The sequence below is a fragment of the Lepidochelys olivacea genome (genome assembly GCF_965140295.1).
Source record: "Lepidochelys olivacea isolate rLepOli2 genome assembly, chromosome: 7".
Classification (NCBI taxonomy): Eukaryota; Metazoa; Chordata; order Testudines; family Cheloniidae; genus Lepidochelys; species Lepidochelys olivacea.
In genome coordinates this window covers 85,516,967-85,537,741 of record NC_140417.1, presented here as the reverse complement: position 1 = coordinate 85,537,741, position 20,775 = coordinate 85,516,967, and the positions used below count along the sequence as shown (strand labels likewise).

At 46.2% G+C, this 20,775-nt stretch overlaps 1 protein-coding gene across 2 annotated transcripts in view; it reads left to right on the top strand.

Annotated features, from left to right (window-relative positions):
• Positions 1–20,775, top strand: part of SPOCK2 (SPARC (osteonectin), cwcv and kazal like domains proteoglycan 2) — a 65,005-nt gene that overhangs the window by 9,058 nt on the left and 35,172 nt on the right. Inside the window, exons 1-2 of one of the 2 annotated variants that reach the window (XM_084634841.1) lie at positions 17,736–17,759; positions 20,309–20,354. In XM_084634841.1, coding sequence (XP_084490967.1) covers positions 17,751–17,759; positions 20,309–20,354 — 55 coding nt within the window. In that variant the 5' untranslated portion in view covers positions 17,736–17,750. Of the gene's footprint in view, positions 1–17,735; positions 17,760–20,308; positions 20,355–20,775 lie in introns of those variants that run through there. The other variant, XM_084634842.1, reaches the window with a different exon arrangement.

Genomic DNA, 20,775 nt, shown 5'->3' with positions numbered 1-20,775 from the left:
GGGGCTGAAGCCAATTACACTGATAAGGCAACATTTACGTAATTTACAAAAGCAAACAAATACCCCACTGATGGTGCCAGTCACCTCATCAGCACATTCCTGCCTAAAATGTGAAATTTTTCTGGGGAAGTGAAAAGGTTTTTTTTTCTTTTTTCCTTTCTCTTCATTTTCCTCCCGGTGTCCTTACTCTGCTCTAGAGCAACATCATTGTTTCCCAGTCATATTCTATGCCCTAGTTAAGAAGTAACTAAATATTTAATAATTTGCTGGAACAAACCCAAAAGCCATGTCAGTCATGTGGAGAGCTTTGTGTTAAGAATGGGCAACAAGAAAGAGGGAGGATCAGAGTCCCTCAGCTCAGAGCTGTGGAGAGACATGTCCAGTTATGTGTGTTAGGTGACACTAGTGTATGCTGTAGCAGATCCAGAGACCATCCCAAACACCATATTTGATCAACTATCACATACTTAAAGAGATTCTACTATTTTTCATTACTTGAGGATACCACTGCCAGTCCGGTTGGTGGCCCCATTAGGCACTGGATGGGAGGCACCAGTCTCCCTACACACTGCCCTCTGAGAAAGACCTTCGTTTCCAAATCTGGATAGTAGAACAGCAAAGGCAGAAGTTACGTTCTATTCTATGGTCAAGTTCAAGGAGACCAAAGTGATCTGTACCCATATCATATTTCGATGTCAACTGATCACCTCTTGTGAGCAAAGCAAGATCTAAGACAGGTTTGACCTGGTCAATAACCAGGCTTTTGCTTGGTTGTGTGGGTTTTTTTATAGCTCTTGTTTTAAAGCCCTTTGGCCTCAGGGCTATGTCTTCCTCTGTTCCCCCATTCTGTTTGCACAGGGGGAATCTCACTGGCACTAACTGATTGAGGACTCTCCTGCACTTCCCCTCACCTTCCCAAAGTGAAAACCTAGTTTAGAGGGAGGAGCTCACCCCTTTAACTCTGGGTTTGCCATCCTCCATTTAAAGCTTCCTCTCTTGATGGTGTCATATTGTCGTGGTCCCTTCTTTTACAAGTTATTGAGGAACAGGTAGACATTGCAGAGACTCTGGGTTAGACAGGATGGGGTATGCTGGGGAGAAAGAGAATGCAGTAAATTCCAGCCCCAACTCTGTGGGGACAAAAGGAGGTCACTGCCATGCACAAGCTCTATCCCTGTTGGGATTGTGGAGCAGGATTCCCCAACTACATGATGTAGCATGCAGAGTTAATTCCTTACGCCTTCTGCATCCACCTAAAGAATTATGTGCTTCAGTGTTTGTGTGTTCATTGCGTGTTGGGGTGTTTTGTTTGTACATTGGGGTCTGTACGGCTTATATGTGCTGGGAGGGACATTGGGGGGAGTGTGCCCATGGGGTATTTTCTAGGGATTTCATACGTCATTGACTCTACTGTTCAGATTCTCAGTGGCTTCTGGAAGAGTATAAAATTAGGTGTGATGGAGAGGGCAAGGGGATCCCATGTAGACCCAGAGCTGGGATTTATCTGTGAGAAAGATAGGTCATGAGGAGATAGCCTCTTGAGCTTTATGTTAATGGGGATACATTTTAGAGACTGGATGGTTCATGGGCTTAGATCCATGAGATATGAGCTATTAGGTAATAGCTGTCAAAGACTCCTGAGACTGATTAGATCATTGAGTCCATCCCCGAACAGTGTGTATATGTGATGTTATACTTGATCTTGGCCAAGAAGCTGCAATAATCTGTTCTCTGTCCTCCATGTTCTCAACCCCTCCCAGTTTAATGTGGTCTACACATGTAATGAACATTCTGTCACTCCCCTCTCCCAGATCATTAGACCTAACTCTGACCCCTGTGGCATCCCTCTATTCCTCCCACAGCTTGATATATTGCCATTTGTCATCATTAACCTTTGTTTGCAGCCTTCAGGCATGTACCCATGCTCATTTCCAAGCCAAAATCGACTGGGCCACTGCAGATTTAGCAATGTGGAGGATATGAAAAGGGTGGATTAGCAGATGCTTTACTAATGGGGTAGCTACCAGAGCAGAAGGAGTGTTTGGCTGCTAAGGTGCCGTACTAAAACATAGCATTGCCACCTCTCATTCTAGCCCCTCCTGCCTCAGACTTCACTGCGATCCAGAGTTCATGGAGATATTTTTACCAGGATTCATTCCATTGAGGTTTAAGTGCTTTCCTAGTAAATTGTAGCTACAACGAGTCCTCAGTGTAGTGAAACACAGAACGGCTTGGAAATACTGCTAATGTGACTGAGTTTCTAATAAGAACCTATGGCTGGTTTATCCAGTGGTGTCTGGTGTATCCAGTGGTGTTCACTGCACTCCTTTCCCCTGGGAATGGCCCCGGGTTTGGGGAATTCTGTTTGAGGTTATTGCCTTATATACACCCCTCCCACCACAAGGAATGTGTCTTCTGTGACCTCCTATTTTCCCCTGCTTTATGTCCCTCTGGCTGTGGCGATCTTGCGTCACAGCTGCCATATTTTTCACCAGGAAGGACTATCCAGGACTCTACTTGAGTCTCTCAGTATCACTGACTAAACTAGTTAGTGCAAAGATGCCTTGGCCAATGTGAGGTGCTCCCTCCATCCAGAGACTGAGTTAGATACGTCCGCAGCACACGTAGAACTGGTCTCCCATGGGAGCAGCACACCTGTAACTCAGACAGCACTGGGCCCAGCCATATATTCAGCAGTGAGCCCATTGATGGCTTCTAGAGACTAGTCAGGCTCTCACTATCAGTTCTGTTGGTGGTGGTGATTATTTTATTAATTTTTATTATGACACCTAGAGGTTTCAACCAAGATCAGGGCTCCATTGTGCTAGGCACTGTACAGACACACCTCCGTTAACAAACTTACAGACTAGACAGGGCAGACAAAGGAATGTTAGTCCTGTTTTACAGATGGGGGACTAAGACATAAAGCCCACAAATTATAACCGTTTATTAGTTCCTTAGCTTTTCAGCTAGTTTTTTTTCTAATTACGGGGGTATTAAGGTTTGCTCACAACAGACTCATTAGTTCCTCCATCTAGTCCCTCTTTTTGTTAATAACTACAGAGAAGCCGTAATTCTCTGTTTGAGATATCTTAACTCATTTCCATAGCAACAGTTTGAAGCCACAAAGACTAAACCATCAGTGAATTGTCTTTAAAAATACCTCTTAATTAAGAAAAAATGAAGGGATTATTGATAACTCATTTAGCCTGCTGGCTAGTAGAGAATTGGTAACTTCTGTCCTGAATCTGCCTTAGCACAAGATATTGCTTGTTTTGGGCTCAAATTCGCTCCATTCTTCTGTCGTCTTGTGCGGCTCATGGGACATCCCCAACTTTGGGACATTGTACCATGAGGTTGCCCAGGGCTGTGAAAAAGCATCACAATGTGAGGCTGTTCAAAGCAGGTGCCCCCCCGGGCAAATTAACAAACATTCTGCATATAAATAGTTCTTACTTCTTGTTATTTATTTGTGTTACAGTAGAACCTAGAGATCCCTTCCACGCTTGGAGTCCCATTGTGCCAGGCACTGTACATACAGATACAAGGTCATTCCTGTTCCAAAGAGTTTGCAATCTAAAAAGACAAAATAGACAAAAGGTGGGAGAAAGGGATTATTCTTACCCCTATTTTACATATGGAAAGCTGAGACACAGAGAGATGAAGTAAATCCATTCTCAGTCCCTTTGTATTTTTAAGACATGGACACAAGGGCATTAGGGGTTCTTTTGTTTTTTAACTTAAATTTGTGGTATGTTAATATAGGAAAGGTAATAGATCTAACTGATCCATATTTAACAATAGAAGCTCATGTGCTTCTGTTTCTCCGAACTACAATGTACAGTTAAGTACAGACTGCCTTGCATACCTGGGCAGGGGAACCAAGTACAGTAACTTATACAAGTACTAAACCAAAACTGTCGAAATAATATTCTGCACTGTTATGGCATCTTTCATCCAAGGCTCTCAAAGCACTTCACAGATGATGATAAAACCTAATAACTAGATCCCTGTGCGGGTACAAAATTTGTATTCGCATCTGATCCACAATCCGCAAACATGGTCTGCGGATATCCACATGTGGATATCCGCAGATATAAAGTGGATATCCGCAGAGTTGCAGGGCTCCACTAATAACTAGAACTGGTCGAGAATTTTCGGACGGAACAGTTTTCCATTCGAAAATGCTGATTCCACGGAATCAAAATGTTTCGAGGGAACTTGATGGTTATGTCAACTTTTGCTGAAATCTCCCTGCCTGCATGGTTTCCTGCCATCCCACCAACCAATAACTGGCAGATAGGCTCCCTGTGCTGCACAGTTCTCTGCCTGCCCACTAGGCAAGTGGCCTGGCTCTGTGGTATATCTGACAGGCAGGCTGGGTGGGGAGCCTGCCCAGCTACTGGGCTCTCTAGGCTACCAGGCTTTGCAGCTGGCCAGCTCTCAGGATCCCTGGCTCCCCAGCTAGCTGCTAGATACTCCCTGGATCCCTGGCAGTCCACCTGGTGAGCTGTCAGGATGCCAACATCCAGCCTGTCTGGCTGCTTCCCTAGCAGGAACCTGGGAAGCTGGCCAACTGGGGAGCCAGGTCGCCTGCTGTCCAGACTACGAGCCTGCAAGCAGAGAAATTCCATTTTGAGTCTCCCAAAATGGAAATTTTCTTTCCTTTCCCTCCCATAAAAATGTCTAGAGTCGTTTTTGTTCTGGTTCAGAATAAAACCTTTTTCAAAATCTCTAAACTTTCATGCAACAGACAATCTAGTTCCTGCACAGCTCTCCTAAGAACTTCCTGCACGTAAGGGAAGATGGGTAAACCGAGGCACAGAGTGACTTAAGGGGGGGGTGTTGTGTGAGGGTTGCAGTGGCCTTAGAAACAGACAGTTTTCATGCAAACGTCCATGTTAATAACATGAAAGGGATGAGAAATACAGATCTGGCCATCCCTCCATCCCATCCGTCCGTCGCCATGGTTTGTATTGTAGAATTATTTCTGACCAGAAATGCAAGGGACCAGCTGCTTCCTGAGAGTTGCAGCTGCTCGGCACCTCTGAAAATTGGGCCCACTGTTGCCAATGTGAATGTATTTCACCAGAGGGAACGGGAGTCACGTGACTTGTCAATGCAGCCCACTACGCTGCTGAGAATCTCATTTTAAAAGCCATTGCTGTCGTCTCTTCTCCATTTGGGAAGACGGCTCCTATTTTCAAGCAGTGCACTGACATTTGTTGTATGTTACAGCGATTATCAACCACTGTGGCTGGGTTGAGACTTCTGCTCATCTTTTCCGTTTCCCTTTCTTTTGCCTCCCCTCATTCATATGAATGGGGGGATGAAGAAGTTTTCAGTATCTGTCTGGGGCTCACTGAGAAGTGCAGTGCACCTTGCTTCTCAAAGTCACTGTCTTCATGTTTCCTCTGATGTGCTTGAGTGCTGCTGTAATGGATATGCAGAGAGAGTGACCTCACTCAAGCAGAGTGCATGAGCTGGGAGCACATACCAGGCAGCATTAATTCCTTTCACTGAATTGCATCTGGCCAAAGAAAGCTAATGCAGTGAGTCAGTGCTGCCCTGGGTTTTGCTCTTTCTTTGCACTTGGCTTCCAGGATATTTGGGGGTTATGTGTTTTGTTTTTTACTCTTATCTCTGTCCAGCATGTCCTTTGCATTATTCATCACTCTTCTTACTTTTTTTTTTCTGTCACTTAATTTCTTTTTCTCTCTTTCTCTTTCATGCCTCTTCCTTTTCTTTATTTACTCTATTTTCCTTTAATCTCTCTCTCTTCCCCCTTCCCGCACTCTTTCCAAGTACTCCTTTCAGTCAAGTGCAGTGTGCTGTTTCAGGGCACTCTGTGTGTCAGAATTAATAAACTGTTGGCTTTCCTCTTACACAGAGCTTGACAGAACTTCTAAAAGGTCTTTCCCTGAAAAGCCAGCATGAATAATACTTAAAATGGTTTGTCCTCTGGATGCTTGGAGCCCCTCCTATGCCACTCTGTGTGTTAATGTCCATTGCTGTCCTCTTTTGTTACCGTTAATGTTGTTTCGTGATTCTTCGGAGGTTTAGATCTTGCTCCATCTTTGTGTTGCCAGGGCTCCTAACCCATAGTTCTTTCAGGGGGTCAGAATGAGCAAGCACTTTCTCAGCCGTGCAGTAATTGAGCGCAGGAGAGCACAGAGAAAGAAGATCTGCTTTTCCCCAGCAAGACACTGCTGTGTTGACTCTTTCCATTCAGAGAGGTTGCAGATACCCTGTTGTACTGATTAGAGAAGTGTGGAACCTTGGAGTGAGACCGAACAAACCTGATTTTTTTTTTAAAAATAGGACTAATAAGTGCCCTGCTGAGACTGCATGATATGTCAGCATCATTATCTAATGCAGTGCAGGGCTTTTTGAGCTACTGTAATGAAATAAATGAAAGTCTCTACTTTCACCTCTGTCCTGCGCTTATCTGCTTCTCATTTTAAAGCATATGCAGATGATCAGCCAACCAACAGAATCAATAGCTTGTTCCCTGTGTGTGGGGGGGGAGGCGGTGTTAAAGTGACCCTGGTGCTAGTTTGAAGGTGCTGGATTGATATCCTTGGTGGCCTGAATCCTCTGTTAGGTGTGTACCAGCAGAGCTGGTAATTCAGGCTTTTGTGAATGGTACCCTATGCCCCCTACTTCTGTGATGAACTTCTCTGCTGGGACCTGGTGTACTGCTGTTGGCTCCTACCCATTGAGTCATGTACCATAATGGACTGGTACAAACCCCCATCTTGTCATCATGAGTCTGTGGTTTGGAGCAGCCAAACATTCAAGAAGGGTTATCGTGTGCACAAGTGGTGAGAGGCACCAGCAGTTATTGCCTGATACCAGTCCAAAACTTGTGCTATACATTGGGACAGTTGCCTGAAAATGTTGAGGAGCCCTGGCCTGTTCATCCATAGAGTGGATAATGCAGGGGGCAGTTCGAGTGCAGGCTTCCCCTACACTACTCTCTTCCTAGCGTGCCTCAGACCTGTGTTAGAGAGATTGCCTGTAAAGTGAGACAGTATTTCAGCCTTCAGGCCCACTGAGTCCATAGCATCTGTGTTAAGGCTGCCCCAGGGATACTAGTTGTGATCTCATCTATCTAATGACTATGATTGTCCATCAGAAATTGGAGAGAGCTACCAGCTAGTTTTAAATAGGCCACTAACAGACCTCTATTGTTAATGACTTTCAGTCATTACTGATCTGGCCATGACTGGAAACTCAGCTGAGCTAGAGGAGAAAGGCTCTGTTTCTCGTTACTGATCCTTGAACCATCCAGTCTACAAACTACTCCATTATTTTTTTTTTTGCTGGGGAGCTTCTGTACCTATTATTTTAAAATAATATATTTAGTGAGGAGGAGGGAAAAGTAAAAGATTTGCAGGAGTCTTATGATCTCCGCATGTGCGAGCACTATGGTATACGACTGTGCACCCAATTTTAGGTTGCTTCTGAGAGGCTTGTGGATTAATAACTAATTGATAGCAATTGGCTGCCAAACTCTATTTTCCTTCTGACTAACCAGCAGCAGAGCTGATTTCCAAGCTAACTGTTCCAGTGTAGAGACAGTGAGTGTTCAATATAACACAGCACCCTAGATCTTTCAGTCACCTCCTCTGCCAGCCTCCCCCTGTCCATCTGGAAGCACACCTGCAAAGGAGATGTATGGGGTGTGTGTGCTCATCCTGCTGCAGCCAGGTGGTAGAATCCATCACTTATTGTAGTGCTAAGCACCACTGAAGACTTTTTGGGTACCCCAAGACTCCCATCCTGTCAGACCAAGTGTAGACTGACCAGGTTGGACTTCATAGGCTCTTCGTCTGTGTAAGTTACATAATTATTTGTGAAACATTTCTTATTGCATTTCTGAGTGTCCAGCAATTAGCTGACAATTGAGAGCAACAACTGGGCAGTTTTCCCCTTGCAAAGGTGAGACGGAAGGGAGTTGAGCAAACTCCATGGCATTTTGCTTTGTAGCTACCCTTCTTTGTCTCCCCTGCGGTGTTTTCCTTTCCTTAATCTCCTGGATGCCAGCAATAGTTGAAAGTTGAAATGTTTGTTTTGAGTTGATAACCTGATAAATGAGTACATCAAAGGCATGTCTCTCCTTGTGACTGAGCAGCAGTCTATCAATACAGAGATATGCTTCACCAGCACAATACAGCAGCTGATTTCTCTGCAGTCCTAGTCAGCACCACAATAAATAAACCTTTGATTTCATCTTAAACATAAATGTTGCATTCTAGATCTAGACTGTTTATCCCGACAGGATGGGGTTGAGGTTCCTGCTCTTCTGCATAATTCCTTTTCACCTCCTTAGAACTGCAAATAAACAAGGGATTTTTTTTTTAAAAAAGGAGCCCAACCTTCCTTTTAAAAAGAATAATGGTGGTTTTATAATGTAGGTTCCACTAATCTGTTCTTAGGGTCCTCCCTCAGTAGGGCAGAGTGCCTAGACTGAATGGGGTTTTGTTATTTCCTTTTCACACCGCTCCTCCAATCTCCTGGTCTAAGAAGAGAAGCAGCCAAAATCATAAACACTTGTGCATTGCTGCTGATGCAGTCTGCCTGACAAATTTCCACCTGAGTGGAGGCTGCATTTAAGTGGTGGGTAAAGTGATCTCTTTGTATGGAATCTGTGAAGCACTTCAAGGTCCTTTGGGATGAAAGGTGCTGTAGAAATGTCAGGTGTTGTATGTGACAGCTTGGTACCGACAGTGCATGTATTTTGGTGTGATCTACACTGGCACAGCTTTGGCTTGTAAGCTGCAATGGGGGAAAAGGTTGAACTGCCAGCATCATACCAATCTTGGGAATTTTGGCAGCAAGGAAGCCTGTAGCAGCAGCTACTATGTGTGAGTTCTGGCAGTCCAGGGATTGCCTTCCTCCCCCACTCCCCTGAGGATGTTATGTAACCAGAGGCTACTGATGCTCCAGGGAGGCGAATAATGTTGCATGGTGTCCTTGTCTGTCTATATTAGGCTACATCAAGGGGTAATTGTCCTGGATGAGGGGCTGCAATGTTAGTGAGAGGAAGAGCAGAAATACAGTAGCAGGAGTGCCACAACATGGGAGCAGAGAGGGGCAAAGCCCCCTGCCCACTCCCAAGACATTTGGTAAAATATTGTCCCTCGTCTGGTAGTGCTGCTGCAGCAGCCTCAGAGACAGCTTAGTGCCAAGCCAGCGGGTCTTCTCCCCGTGTCCATAGAGAATGGCAGCGGCAGAGGAGCTGGGGCTGCAACTGCTGCTGGCTGGCAGGGGTAGTGCTGCCTCTCCTGGGCTCCCCACATGCTGCCTGCGGGGGAGGAGGGTGCTGAGGAGCTGGCTGTGTATGAGTCGGGGATACCAAGGAAGTGGCTCTCGGGGTGCTGGTTCTGGGGAGAGGTGGTGGTAGCCTGGCAGCGGCATTGCCACTCTTAGGCCTTTTAAATGGCACAGCCTGTGCAGGCCCCACTCAGGTGCCCAAACTCCACCACCACTTCCTAGTAATTCATGGGCAAGGCAGGCTCAGTCCCAGGCATCTGGCTGAAGTGATGGACCCAGCCTGGCCACCAGGGGGTTGGCACAGAAAAGCACCAACCCCACCCAGCAATTCAACTTCATGGTAAGGCCCACCCCTGCCCCCCTTCTTTGTTGGCTGCAGAATTGCTGTTTAGTTAGATGCAGCCCACTCCACCCCTGGCCCCTTGAAGCCCCAAGTAGTCCCCCTGATAGTCAGAGCCACTGAAAAGGGTGTAGATAAAGCAGAAGAGGGCTGGGAAAACAATATACTTGTCCACACCTAGACCAATCAATATGGGCCAGCAAGCCAGTCTCCTTTGCATCTACAGATATCACTGTCTGAGTAATTGCTAAATTACTGTCTGAGTAATTGCTAAAAAAATCTTTTCAGCATTAAAAATGAGGTACTAAGGAGCCTCTTTTCTGTGTGTCTCTTCTCTAACTGTCAGTCTTCGCTGTTCTTGGAAGCTGCTGTTAAGTGTCTTATGAAATGCAAAGAATCCCAAGAAGATGGCATTTACTTAATTTAAAAAGGTAATAATGGAAACTGCGATTTGATCTGGCAAGGCGTGTGTGGCAGAACCTACTGTGATTTCCGTTGCACCCAGTCAAGGAATATCCAGCAGACCAGAAACTGGAAGGAAGCCCCGAGTCACTGTCTGTAGGCGTGAAGGGAGGGGTTAGAAAAGGGTCCTCCTGGGATGGGGTGGGGGAGAGCTATTTCAGGTGGGCCCCACAAGTCAAGCTGGATTGTTACTTTGTCCAAAGTCTAAACAAAAACTGCCCTTCCCTCAACCAGGCCCAGCGGGTAGGAGTGTGTTGAATGAAGACAGGTGAGTGAGTATTGCCTGAGCCTCGTTCCAGGACAGGAGCAGCTGACAGGAAAAAGGACTCATGGCCCAGCAAGCTTCTTCTTTTAAACATTTGATAGGTTTGATTTTCACCCTTTATTTCCATCATGGGAAGAACATGAAATTGGAGGGTGGTGGTAACCCCCAGGTCCCTGTCCCTTCCCTGTGTTGTAACCAGCATAGCTCTGTTGAACAGACATGCTGGTGAAAGGTGCTGGCTGGACAGCCACAGGCGACTGAAATTTTCTGTTCCTCCATGGAACAGGGAGAGCAGCAGAGCAACCTTCCACATGCTGCCTTGCTAATGTGCCTCAACCCTGAGCGGCAGGCACCACTGCTGAGGGTGAGAGGATAGTTCAGTTTCCATCTCTGAGCTGAGGCTATCACTTTAAGACATGGAGGACTGTGAATCAGGAACTGCACTGGAACGACATGGTCTTTTCACAAAGGACACATCATCTGGCAGCTGGTCACTACTGAATTGGAGTGGATTTGAACCAGTGACTAGGGGGTGAAAGGCTCCGTATGCCATTATCGATCTTGGCTCCCTCCTGTGGTGGCGCCATGTTTGGATGTTAAGAGGACGCAGTGCGTAATAAATGCATGTTCTGGCACCGAAGTGGCAGAACTTTTAAGACCATTTGAAAGGAAATGCAGGAATCTCCTTAGGAAGTATAATCATGCTATTCAGAATCCATCACCGCACGAGATGGCTTGTGGTCAGAGCTGTGTGTGCATTTATCAGAACTACTGAATGCACTTTACCAATGGCACTAAACAGCTCAGCTGCTGGGAGGAGTAGCAGGGATAGAGCTGATCTCAGATCAGTAATACAAAATGGAATGGATGCAAGCAAATAGCTGCTTCAATGTGATACTGCAGCACTGGCTCACTCTGTCACCTGGTCTGCATGCTACAGTACACCCCTGGGGAGTATATGGGCTGTTGCAATTAACAACATCTATTGGTATCTGCTGGAAAACATTCCCTCTTTTTGCTGCCCACCCTGCACCTTTCTGAGTTGGGAAAAGTGACTCCAAACTCCCCTTCCAGAATCTCCTCCCATTCTGTCTGAGTGCTGTGCTTCTTCAGGAGGTCCCTAGCTGGACAGCTCCTCAGTGATGCTGGACAGTGTAGTGGCATTAGTCAGCCATTCTGTCCTGAGGGGGTGTAGGGATTGTCCAAAAAAAAGCCTGCTGCACTCCTAAGAAAAGGGGTCCCCCAACAGTGTCTGTGCTGTGGCCATTACCTTCCACTCTCAAGAAACTCAAGGTCAGAGCTTCTTGTCTGAGCTCACTCTCTGACATTCCCGTAAAGGGAAATTCAAGTAGAGGAAGCTAATGGCTACTTGCCCCACGTTCTCAAAGGCTCAGCAGGCTCTTGTAGTTTATCAGTTATCCCAAGTTGGATAGGTGGCTATTGTTTCTACTCTGACCAGTATCACAAAGAAAATGCCCAGCAAAACAGCTACTGAAGGGATACCCCTCCACCTGCGACTCGTGGAGTGAGGATAAATAATGGGGCAGTGAGGGGTAATGAGTGGATTTCTGTCTCCTTTCCATCTTTCTGTGTCTAACACATGTAGATAATTGGCCTGTGCCCCTACAAGTCTGTCTGCCTCTGGAAGGTAGCACACATAAATGGCAGCTGCGGTGTGCCAAATGTGCACAGCTGGATGTGATGTCATTGCTGATACATCTGGAACAATATCTGCGTTGCTCTGGGCATGACTTAGGATGTGATAGATCCATTGGCAAGAGAGAGCCCACACCCAGTGAGGGAATATCTTATTCTGCTTATTTCTCTCCTCTCTTCTGATCTCCCATTCACCATTTATCTTCTCTACTTTCCTGTTTTTATTTCCTCTCTTCTCCTCTAGCTCTTATTGTGATAGAGTATTTTGCTCCCCATTCTCTGAAATAGGACATTGTTTTCTCAAACTCTTTTTGTTTACAGTAGGGGAGCATTAGAAGCATTTGATGTTTTGCTATGTATTAACAAATCAAGGGGTTTTCTTTTTAACTTTGCCATGTGGAGAAATTTTTTTTTTTAACTCTTCTGAGGTCCTGAATGTGAGGCTTCTGGATTGGAGGAGGCAGTGAGCATTCCCAGCATCCTCTCCATGGCCTTTGTTCTGGTTCCAGACTTCCCTTCCATAGCACGAGATCAGGCACAGTCTCTTTTCTGTGTTTTCAGCTCCTGAGGGAGCTGCTGTCTCAAGTGACCTACACTGTCAACAATCCTTCCCCCTCCCAACCATAGAATGTGACATAAACAAAAGTGCTGGCTCACAGGTTTTATTTAAATAATCTTGTACAGTCTGAAAATAAACCTCCACAAGAACTAGGCAGGGACTGATTAAATCCCCTGCAGCATGAGCTTAGTGATGGCATTTGAAAGAGACTTGGTTTTGGGGACTTTCCAACGTGCACATAGTATGTTACTGCTTTATTGTGTATAGCATCTTCCATGAAAACTGCTTCCTAAAGCTGTGTGCAGAGTTAAATAACAAAGCTGCAGAGAGGTGTAATTGCCAATAGCAAAAAGAGAGAGAAATTCTGAGGTAGGAGAGAGAGACCTTAGATGCAGGATTTCACATCCAGATGAAGAAGGAGAGTCAAGGACAGGTGGAATTGCAGGAGGCCACTCCCAACATCTGGAGCTGCAGAGGAGAAGATGACACTGGCACCAGTACTGTCCCGGATTGTATGGAGGGACAAGAGAAGGTGGAGGCTATACAGATGGAGGGAGAGGAGAGGAAAGTGGTCAAGGGCCCAGATTCTTCTCTTGTGTGTTGGAATAAATTGGGACCTACTCCACTGAAATCCATGTGTGAAATTACACCTGTGAAAAATGGATTTAAGTGCAGGGAGCTGTGTGATGCACTGGACACTTGTGTGTTCGTTGTTTAATGTTCACAGGGAAAAGTTCTTGTCCCCCTGACAGTGCCAGCCTCAGGGATAATTCAGGAAAGTGTGGGCTCTCCCTCCCCTCCCTGTTCAGGCATTAGAGAGTGAGCATTCCTTCCCCATCCCATCCAGCTGACAGTGAGTGCTCCCTTCCCTTTCTCCAGCTCACCCCATCTACCTGGGTGAGGGCTCTTTTCCCTTCTCTGCTATTAAATCAGAAGTTGTCCATTTTCTCTTTCTGACAATTTACTAATAAGCCTGGTACAGAACAATTACAAGAAGGTGTGCTTGGGGTATTAATGAACCACCATTGATTAATTTATTACACATGCGCACACAGACCTGCTTTGACTACTGGCCCATCCCCTTTCTCTGGCAGAAACCAATGCCTGATGCTTCAGAGGATGGTGAAGCTCCCTCCCCCAATATAGGAAAGTGTTTGTGTCAGGCTGCATGCAGCAGTTGGATTCTTTCTGGGCCTGTGCCCTGCTCAGCTTACATCGGTGGTGTCTTCTCATGGTTGGTGGTGATACAGAGGGTGCTTTGAGAGGGCTTATCCCATGTCTCCCCCATGATAACATGCTGCACTGTCACAGCAGCCGCGAAGCTGGCCTCTGCAGCATATCACCCTGGCAGCACTGCAGCCATCGCTGTGATGCAGATGGCACTCAGCCTGCCCTTGACTGCATCCTTTTGCCTTCCTGTATCAGTGCAGGGCACTGCTCAATACTGGCTCAGAGACACACTGTCTTTCCAAAAAGGCTCCTGCTGATTCAGCCTTTCCGAGAGCCATTTCCAGTCCCACTTCAGCGAGTGACCCTGAGAGAGCAGCTGGCTCCACAATGCAGCAAGCCACCGGCTTCTCAAAGAAGTCCATTTGCTCGCTTGGCAGAGCTCCTGCAGGGTGGCAGTGTGCCACGTCTGATGATGTGCCGTTTCCTTTGGTGAGAGGGGCACTGTTTGTTATGCTTTGTGTGCTCGGCGGATTGGGGTCATTGAACATGCTCGCAGTGGGAGTGGAAAGGGCTGGAAGTCCTTAGTGTGTTCAGTAGAAAAGACAATGGTTTTGTCCTGCCTCTGCTCTGTATTGCCATCCCCACAAAGAGCGCCGTTGGCAGATGGGACACACAATGCCTTTGAGCCTATCGCAGCATGGCTGCGTCAATCCAGCTCTCTTAGTCCAAGATTCCAGCTGTGTGGAAACCTGCCAGCATCAGGAGGAGGAAGTGGTTTGAGGCTTGGCAAGGGAGATAAATAATACTGGGAAAGTAAGAAGAGGAGTCATTAAAGAGGTGCTTGCAGGCTTGGAAGAGAGTCCCCCAAGCAGGAAACTGTAGAGATGGATGGTTCCTTTAGAGACTGAACAAAGGGGCAGGTTTCCTGTTAGGTTTCCTGTTAGGAGGTGTCCTATAATTGTATGCCTGCTGCTATTCTCACTAGACAGATATAGTGCTATTTGAAACCTTATGGATTTAGGACCCAACCTGGGACCACACTGCCCATGCTGATCTCCCTTAAAGGGGTCCTTTTTTGTTTGCTCGTTTTTGAACCTTTCAGAAAGTAAAGTTCTGTTATCCAGAAAGGTTGGGGTTCTGTACTGAGAAACTGTGCATTGTCTGAGCTATCAGAACAAACAGACTGAGTCTTTTTAGCAAGACAAGGAAAAGGAAACTGGGACAGATAGTGTCTGCATCTCTGTGTGTGCATGTTCAATTATAGCAACGTGTGTGTGTGTGTGTGTTAGAGACACAGAAGTCACTCTAGTAGTCTCATTTAAACTATTGAGAGAGAAAATGAAGCCAGTGTAAAGATGCAAATATTCTACTAGCAGAATGGCTGGAGGGAATGAGGAATTTTTTTAAGCAGTTTTAAAGGTATTTGATGGCCTTGCACTGCACAGAGTTGACTCGTGTAGCTCCTGAATTTGATACTGGGTTCTGCCAGGTCTGACTACAAGGGAGGGGAGGGGTAGGTCAGTGGTTTGAGCATTGGCCTGCTAAACTCAGGGTTGCGAGTTCAATCCCTGAGGGGGCCATTTAGGGACTGGGACAAAAATTGAGGATTGGTCCTGCTTTGAGCAGGGGGTTGGACTAGATGACCTCCTGAGGTCCCTTCCAACCTTGATATTCTACGATTCTATTGTAATATATTTGTCTCTGTAAGAGGCAGAGGAAATAGCAGGGCTGACTCTACCAGACAACTAGTCATTTAAGGGAGCACTATGTATGGGGCAGTGAAACACTTGGAGACTGTGTAGATGACTGTGGGTTGGCAGGGATAGAAATTTGCCAGTTTGCCTGGCAGAACCCCTGCATCTGGGCTTTGAAGCAGTAATGAGAAGCCCCAGGTGACGGCATGCTCCTGACAGCTGCAGTATTCTTATAGGACCCAACTGCATCATACAGTTCCTGCATCATCATTCCTGAAGGCAGCTCAGGAAGTCCTTTTGTGATGTACCTGTATGGTGGGTTCATGGTTCACTAGGGATGTAGATGTCCCAGAGATGGGCTGAGCTAAAGGCCTATACCTTACAAATTGCTGACAGATAGTTACATCTAGAGAATATGTTGTTACCAATCTGTGACCTTCAAAGGCTGGAGTTGCGTAGGATGCCATGTCTTATCACAGCCTTGTTTTGCTCAGCCCTGTCCAAGTGCACTAGCAAGAGCTTCTCTAGCATCAGCCCCTTGCTTAGAGGCTCTACGAGAGGGTGGCATCCCCCAAGTCCATTTTGTAGAAATATAGGATTTCTCTTGGCTTTCTTCCCATTTGGGATAAATGTGAAGCCTACATAGGAGCCAGCTCTTCTCCTGAGCTGAGCTGCAGCTGCTGCTATGACATGTGGTATGGCTGATATCAGCCCCCAGGGCTCTTGGACATGTCAGAATGGAAGATTAACACTGGAGCTGTGGATGGTGCGCTAAAGAGAACAGCTCTGACCAAAGGGGCAGGGACATCCATTTTACTAGGAGCCAAGTAACATCCTGTGACAGCAGTAATTTGGCTTAAATCAGTAAAGAAGTCTCTTGCAATAGAATATTGGTCACTGCCAAGCCTCCTAATGATACCGTCCCCCTCCCCTATATTCTAAAATGTCCCTTCCTGGGTGTATGAGAAGGGAGTTGGCATAACAGGAGAGCAGTCAGGATTTCATTGCCTGCAAATACGTCATAATTTTTTTGTTTGACGTTATTTTATTTCAGAGAGACTGCAGAACAATAGAAAGGTACTTATAGTACTGTGAAATCTGCTGTGTGAAACATTACATCCATCTGCTGAAACATCACTGTTTCTGTCCCAGGGCTAACCATGAAGTGTTGGGAGCAGTGCCGCAGCTTACGCAAAGCCCTGAATTATCAGCCTTTGCCTTAACTTTTGTTCCTTGCAATCAAATTCCATTGTTGCCATTGTGACAGAAGTACGATTTAATAAATGCAAAGTAGGAAAGCAAGAAAAGATGCATTGGGGGAGTCTTTATAAAAACACATCACTTAGAGGAAATGAATTATGACTTTTCAGGGAATTTAAACAAAGAAATACTGTCTGTGTGATCATAAACCCAGCCCTTTCTTGCAGTTTGAGCTCTGGCAGTGTCAGTATATTTCATGTGTGTTCTCTTCTCTCTCTCCTTTTGTTTTTTCACCTCCTCTTCTGCTGTGGGCTGAATTCTCAGGAAGTGGAGGTTAGTATTGATTTTTGAATCTGGTTTCATTTAATCTTTACAGGGCATCTGTGTTATGTTCCCTGTGTTCTCCACCCCAGCTCCCTCCCTCTAGTTTTAGTTTATCAGGAGAATATTTTGAGTTGATTTGAACAGTTGCATGTTGCACAAAGTATGGCCAGGTTGAGTGTGTGTCTGTGTAGAGCCCTGCAAATCTGCGGATATCTGTGGACCATTTTTGTGGATCATGGATGGATGTGGATCCAAATTTTGTATCTGCACAGGGCTCTATGTATGTGGTTGCGTGGGTGTATATGTGAGGGTGTGCCTATACATATGCACATATTTGTATTGACCCCCATGCAGAGGACTACTTAAGTGGGAATGAAATGATGCACAAGCCTGCTGCTGGCCCTCTGCGCAGGGGTGAATTTCATCCTGAGAAACTGTATATGTAATCATCACCACAAGATGGAGGGCACTACTGATGGAATTGAAACAGCGTCTATCAGAGAGGATTGTTGTTACATATTAAGCATCGACAATGCTCAGCAGTGTATAAAAGTCTAGGAAGACCCTGTTCCTGCCTCAAAGAGTTAATAATCTAAATAAGCCCAGACAGTTCAAGACGGACCTCTCAAAGAAGAGCATTCTACAGGGTAGTGAACTCCTAGTACCGGAGACTGAATTTCCTTGCTGGAAGGGACAGTCAACAACACAGTTGTTCAAAGGGTGTGGAGTGTATGATCTACTGTAAATTAACACAGGCCATCAGGGCACTTCAGAGAGTCTTTCAAGAATGTTTGTTCATGGATGGCAAAGGTAAGAGACCTGCAAGGAGAAACCCATTCTAGTGCTGACATTACAAATGAGATGCACATCAGTACTCTCTTCCAGGGCCTGGATTCATTTAAAGATTAAACCCCTCCCTTCCCTCATGTTTTTGTATTCTCTGCATTTGATTCTGTGTATATAACATATTAAAGGCCGGGGTAATCAATTATTTTTTGTCAAGGTCCACATTTCTTGGTCAAGGTATAGCCAAGGTCCAGACTCCAGAGAAAATAATAACAATAATGATAATAAATAAAAAGATGTTTGCAGTCTGTTCAAAAGCATCTGGGGGTCTGGATTTGGCCCACGGTCCACCTGTTGACTACCCCTGTTAAAGGAGAACAGCTCCAGTGATTGTGATGGGGCTGTTAACTGTTGGTAACTTTCCAAATCTGGAGACTGTCAAGACACAAGGGAAGGATTGACATTTAACCATTGTACAGCATGGGGAGGAAGTGTGGCTAGAGCATGGGGAGGAAGTGTGGCTAGAGCAGGGTACTGCAAGTCAGGACGAGGGGCACCAGAAGGTGGGGATAGAGAGAGGACTGGGAAGGCTTTGCCCGACACATGAGGTAAAATGTTGTCCCCCCGCTGGTAGTACTGCTGGGGCCTCAGAGGCAGCGCAGTACTGAGCCAGCAGGTCTTTGCCCCCCTGCCCACAGAGAACAGCAGGGCGCAGGAGCTTGGGCTGGTACCGCTGCCAGCAGTCAGGAATGGCACTGCCTCTCCAGGGCTCCCCACACACTGTCTGTGTGGGAGGGGGATACCAAGGAGCTGGCTCAAGGGGTGCTGGTCCCGGGAGAGGTGGTGGTGGCCTGGGCAACAGTGTTGCCACTGCCAGGCCTTTTTTACTGTTCAGGCCCCACTAGAAGCCTGAACTCTGCTGGAACTTCCTAGTAATGCCTGAGGTAGTGCAAGGCAGGGCCAGGCTGGCTCAGTCACAGGTGTCCGGCCAGAGTGAAGGGCCAAATCAGGCCACCAGAGGGCACTGGTGCTGATTAGGGGGTTGGCACAGAAAAACATCCATCCTGCCCAGCAATTTAACTTTGAGGCTCAGGATCAAATCCAGTAAGGCCCATCCCCACCCTCCCTCTTGAGACCCAGGTAGTGCCCCTGGTCAGGACTCCTGGGTTCTATTCCCAGATCTTCTGACTTGCTGTGTGACACTAGGCAAGTCGCTTAATCTCTGCACCTCAGCTTCACCCCCCACAAAACATGAACTTTAGACCTATTGGGTCTGGTATTATTCCTTTAATTTTCTTATTTTTATTGCACATCTGACTTTTATCCTTTATTCTCCATTTCCTTGCCTTAATAGTAGTGTTGCTTTTCCCTGGAAATCTGTGGAAAGATTCTACTGCCCTTTTGCTTGGTGTGGACAGAGGCTGCTGTCATGGATGGGCTGGGGAGCGTGGAGAAGCAGAGAGGGACCTCAGTGCTGAGCCATCACAAATGATCAATCACTTTTCAGGATGAGGGAATCAGAGACAAAGGATGTGTGTTTTTTCTTCCCAAGAATTGTACCTCGTTCAGCACCTTAAGAAACGGGATAGAATCTAGCCAAGCAGCATGCTGACACTCTAACAGCTGTGCTTCATCTGAGATGCAGATAACTTTTCCTGCCACTTCCAAGCCATGACCTGATGGCCCCTTACAGTGCAATGATGCTGGGGCAGCAAGCAATGTACTACTATGAGTGTACGGAGGTCCCTGCACAAAGGAGGTTAGGGCAGTAAGTCCCTGACGTTCTAAACTGTAGATTCCCCCTGTTGAATATGTTTGTGTAAATGCACCAGGTGAATTGGGAAATTACAGATACTCTGTAGGTCTTCACAGGTGCCTTAGAGACCGTTAACCCCAGTTTGAGGTTAGGGCATCAGACTGCTTCTGCCTCCCATGTGCCGAAGCAAGATTTGCACCTTTCTGCAATGAGGCAAGAATTTATGTTCTTCAGTTTTCCTATTTGTGAGGTTTGACATTAAATGAACACACCAAGGACCAAGGCAAGTACAATCCTGGAATTAGATTTAGCAGCTGGACTTTGGTGTGAGGGCACAAGCATGCACATCCTGCAATCCCTCTGCATTGTCCATCTGCGCAGTTGTGTGAGCAGGCTGGTTACTGGAATGTATGAAAATCTCACTGTTGAGCGGTGGATCTGCAGAGCTCTGTGTGTGTGAGGCAAACAAGGTTTTGTGTGATAGAGGTCAGGAATGTTAGCAGAGCTCTGTGTGTGTGTGTGTGTGTGTGTGTGTGTGAGAGAGAGAGAACTAGGCCTTACTGTTTCCAAGAGGACCAAATTCCCATCACCAGCAATGCAGAACACAAAGAATAAACAAACACAATATGAATTTTTGCAATGTCTTTGTAACCACATGTGTAGCCCTCTGCTAGAGTCCCAGCCGTGAGGAAGGCATTATTGTTACATCCCCAGGCCAGTGTTACCTTAAACATTGATCAGGCTCGTAATTCTGAGCATTTGGATTTTGATATTTGGCATGTGCTGTTGACTAAGCTGTTCTCTCTTCCTTCACTAGGATGACTATATCAAGAGCTGGGAAGATAATCAGCCAGTTGATGAAGGTAACTTTATTTCTTGGTTGTGCTCACTTTTTAAAGAGCTGCTGACTTTTCCAGGAAAGGTCCTAATAGGAAGTCCTGTGGCTCTGAACTGAAGCCCTTTCTGAGACGTGTTCTGCACCAATTACTTGATTCTTATGTGGAAACAGAACCTTTGTACCCCCGAGGAAACCCAGCAAGTGGGGCTGCCGATTCAGTGGGTGTCACTCTTCCCTCTGAGCCCCACCAGCCAGTGAATGGACAATGGAGGTGCCCTCTGTTGGATGAGATTTAAACTGAGGTCTTGACCACTGTGGTCATTAAAGATCTCATTCCACTTTAGTAAGAGTTCCTGTTGTGGCTAAATTCTAGCTTGAGTAAATTCCGCCTGCATTTTCCCTGCAGATTCAGCATGATACAGTATTCTTTACTTAGATGCTGAAGG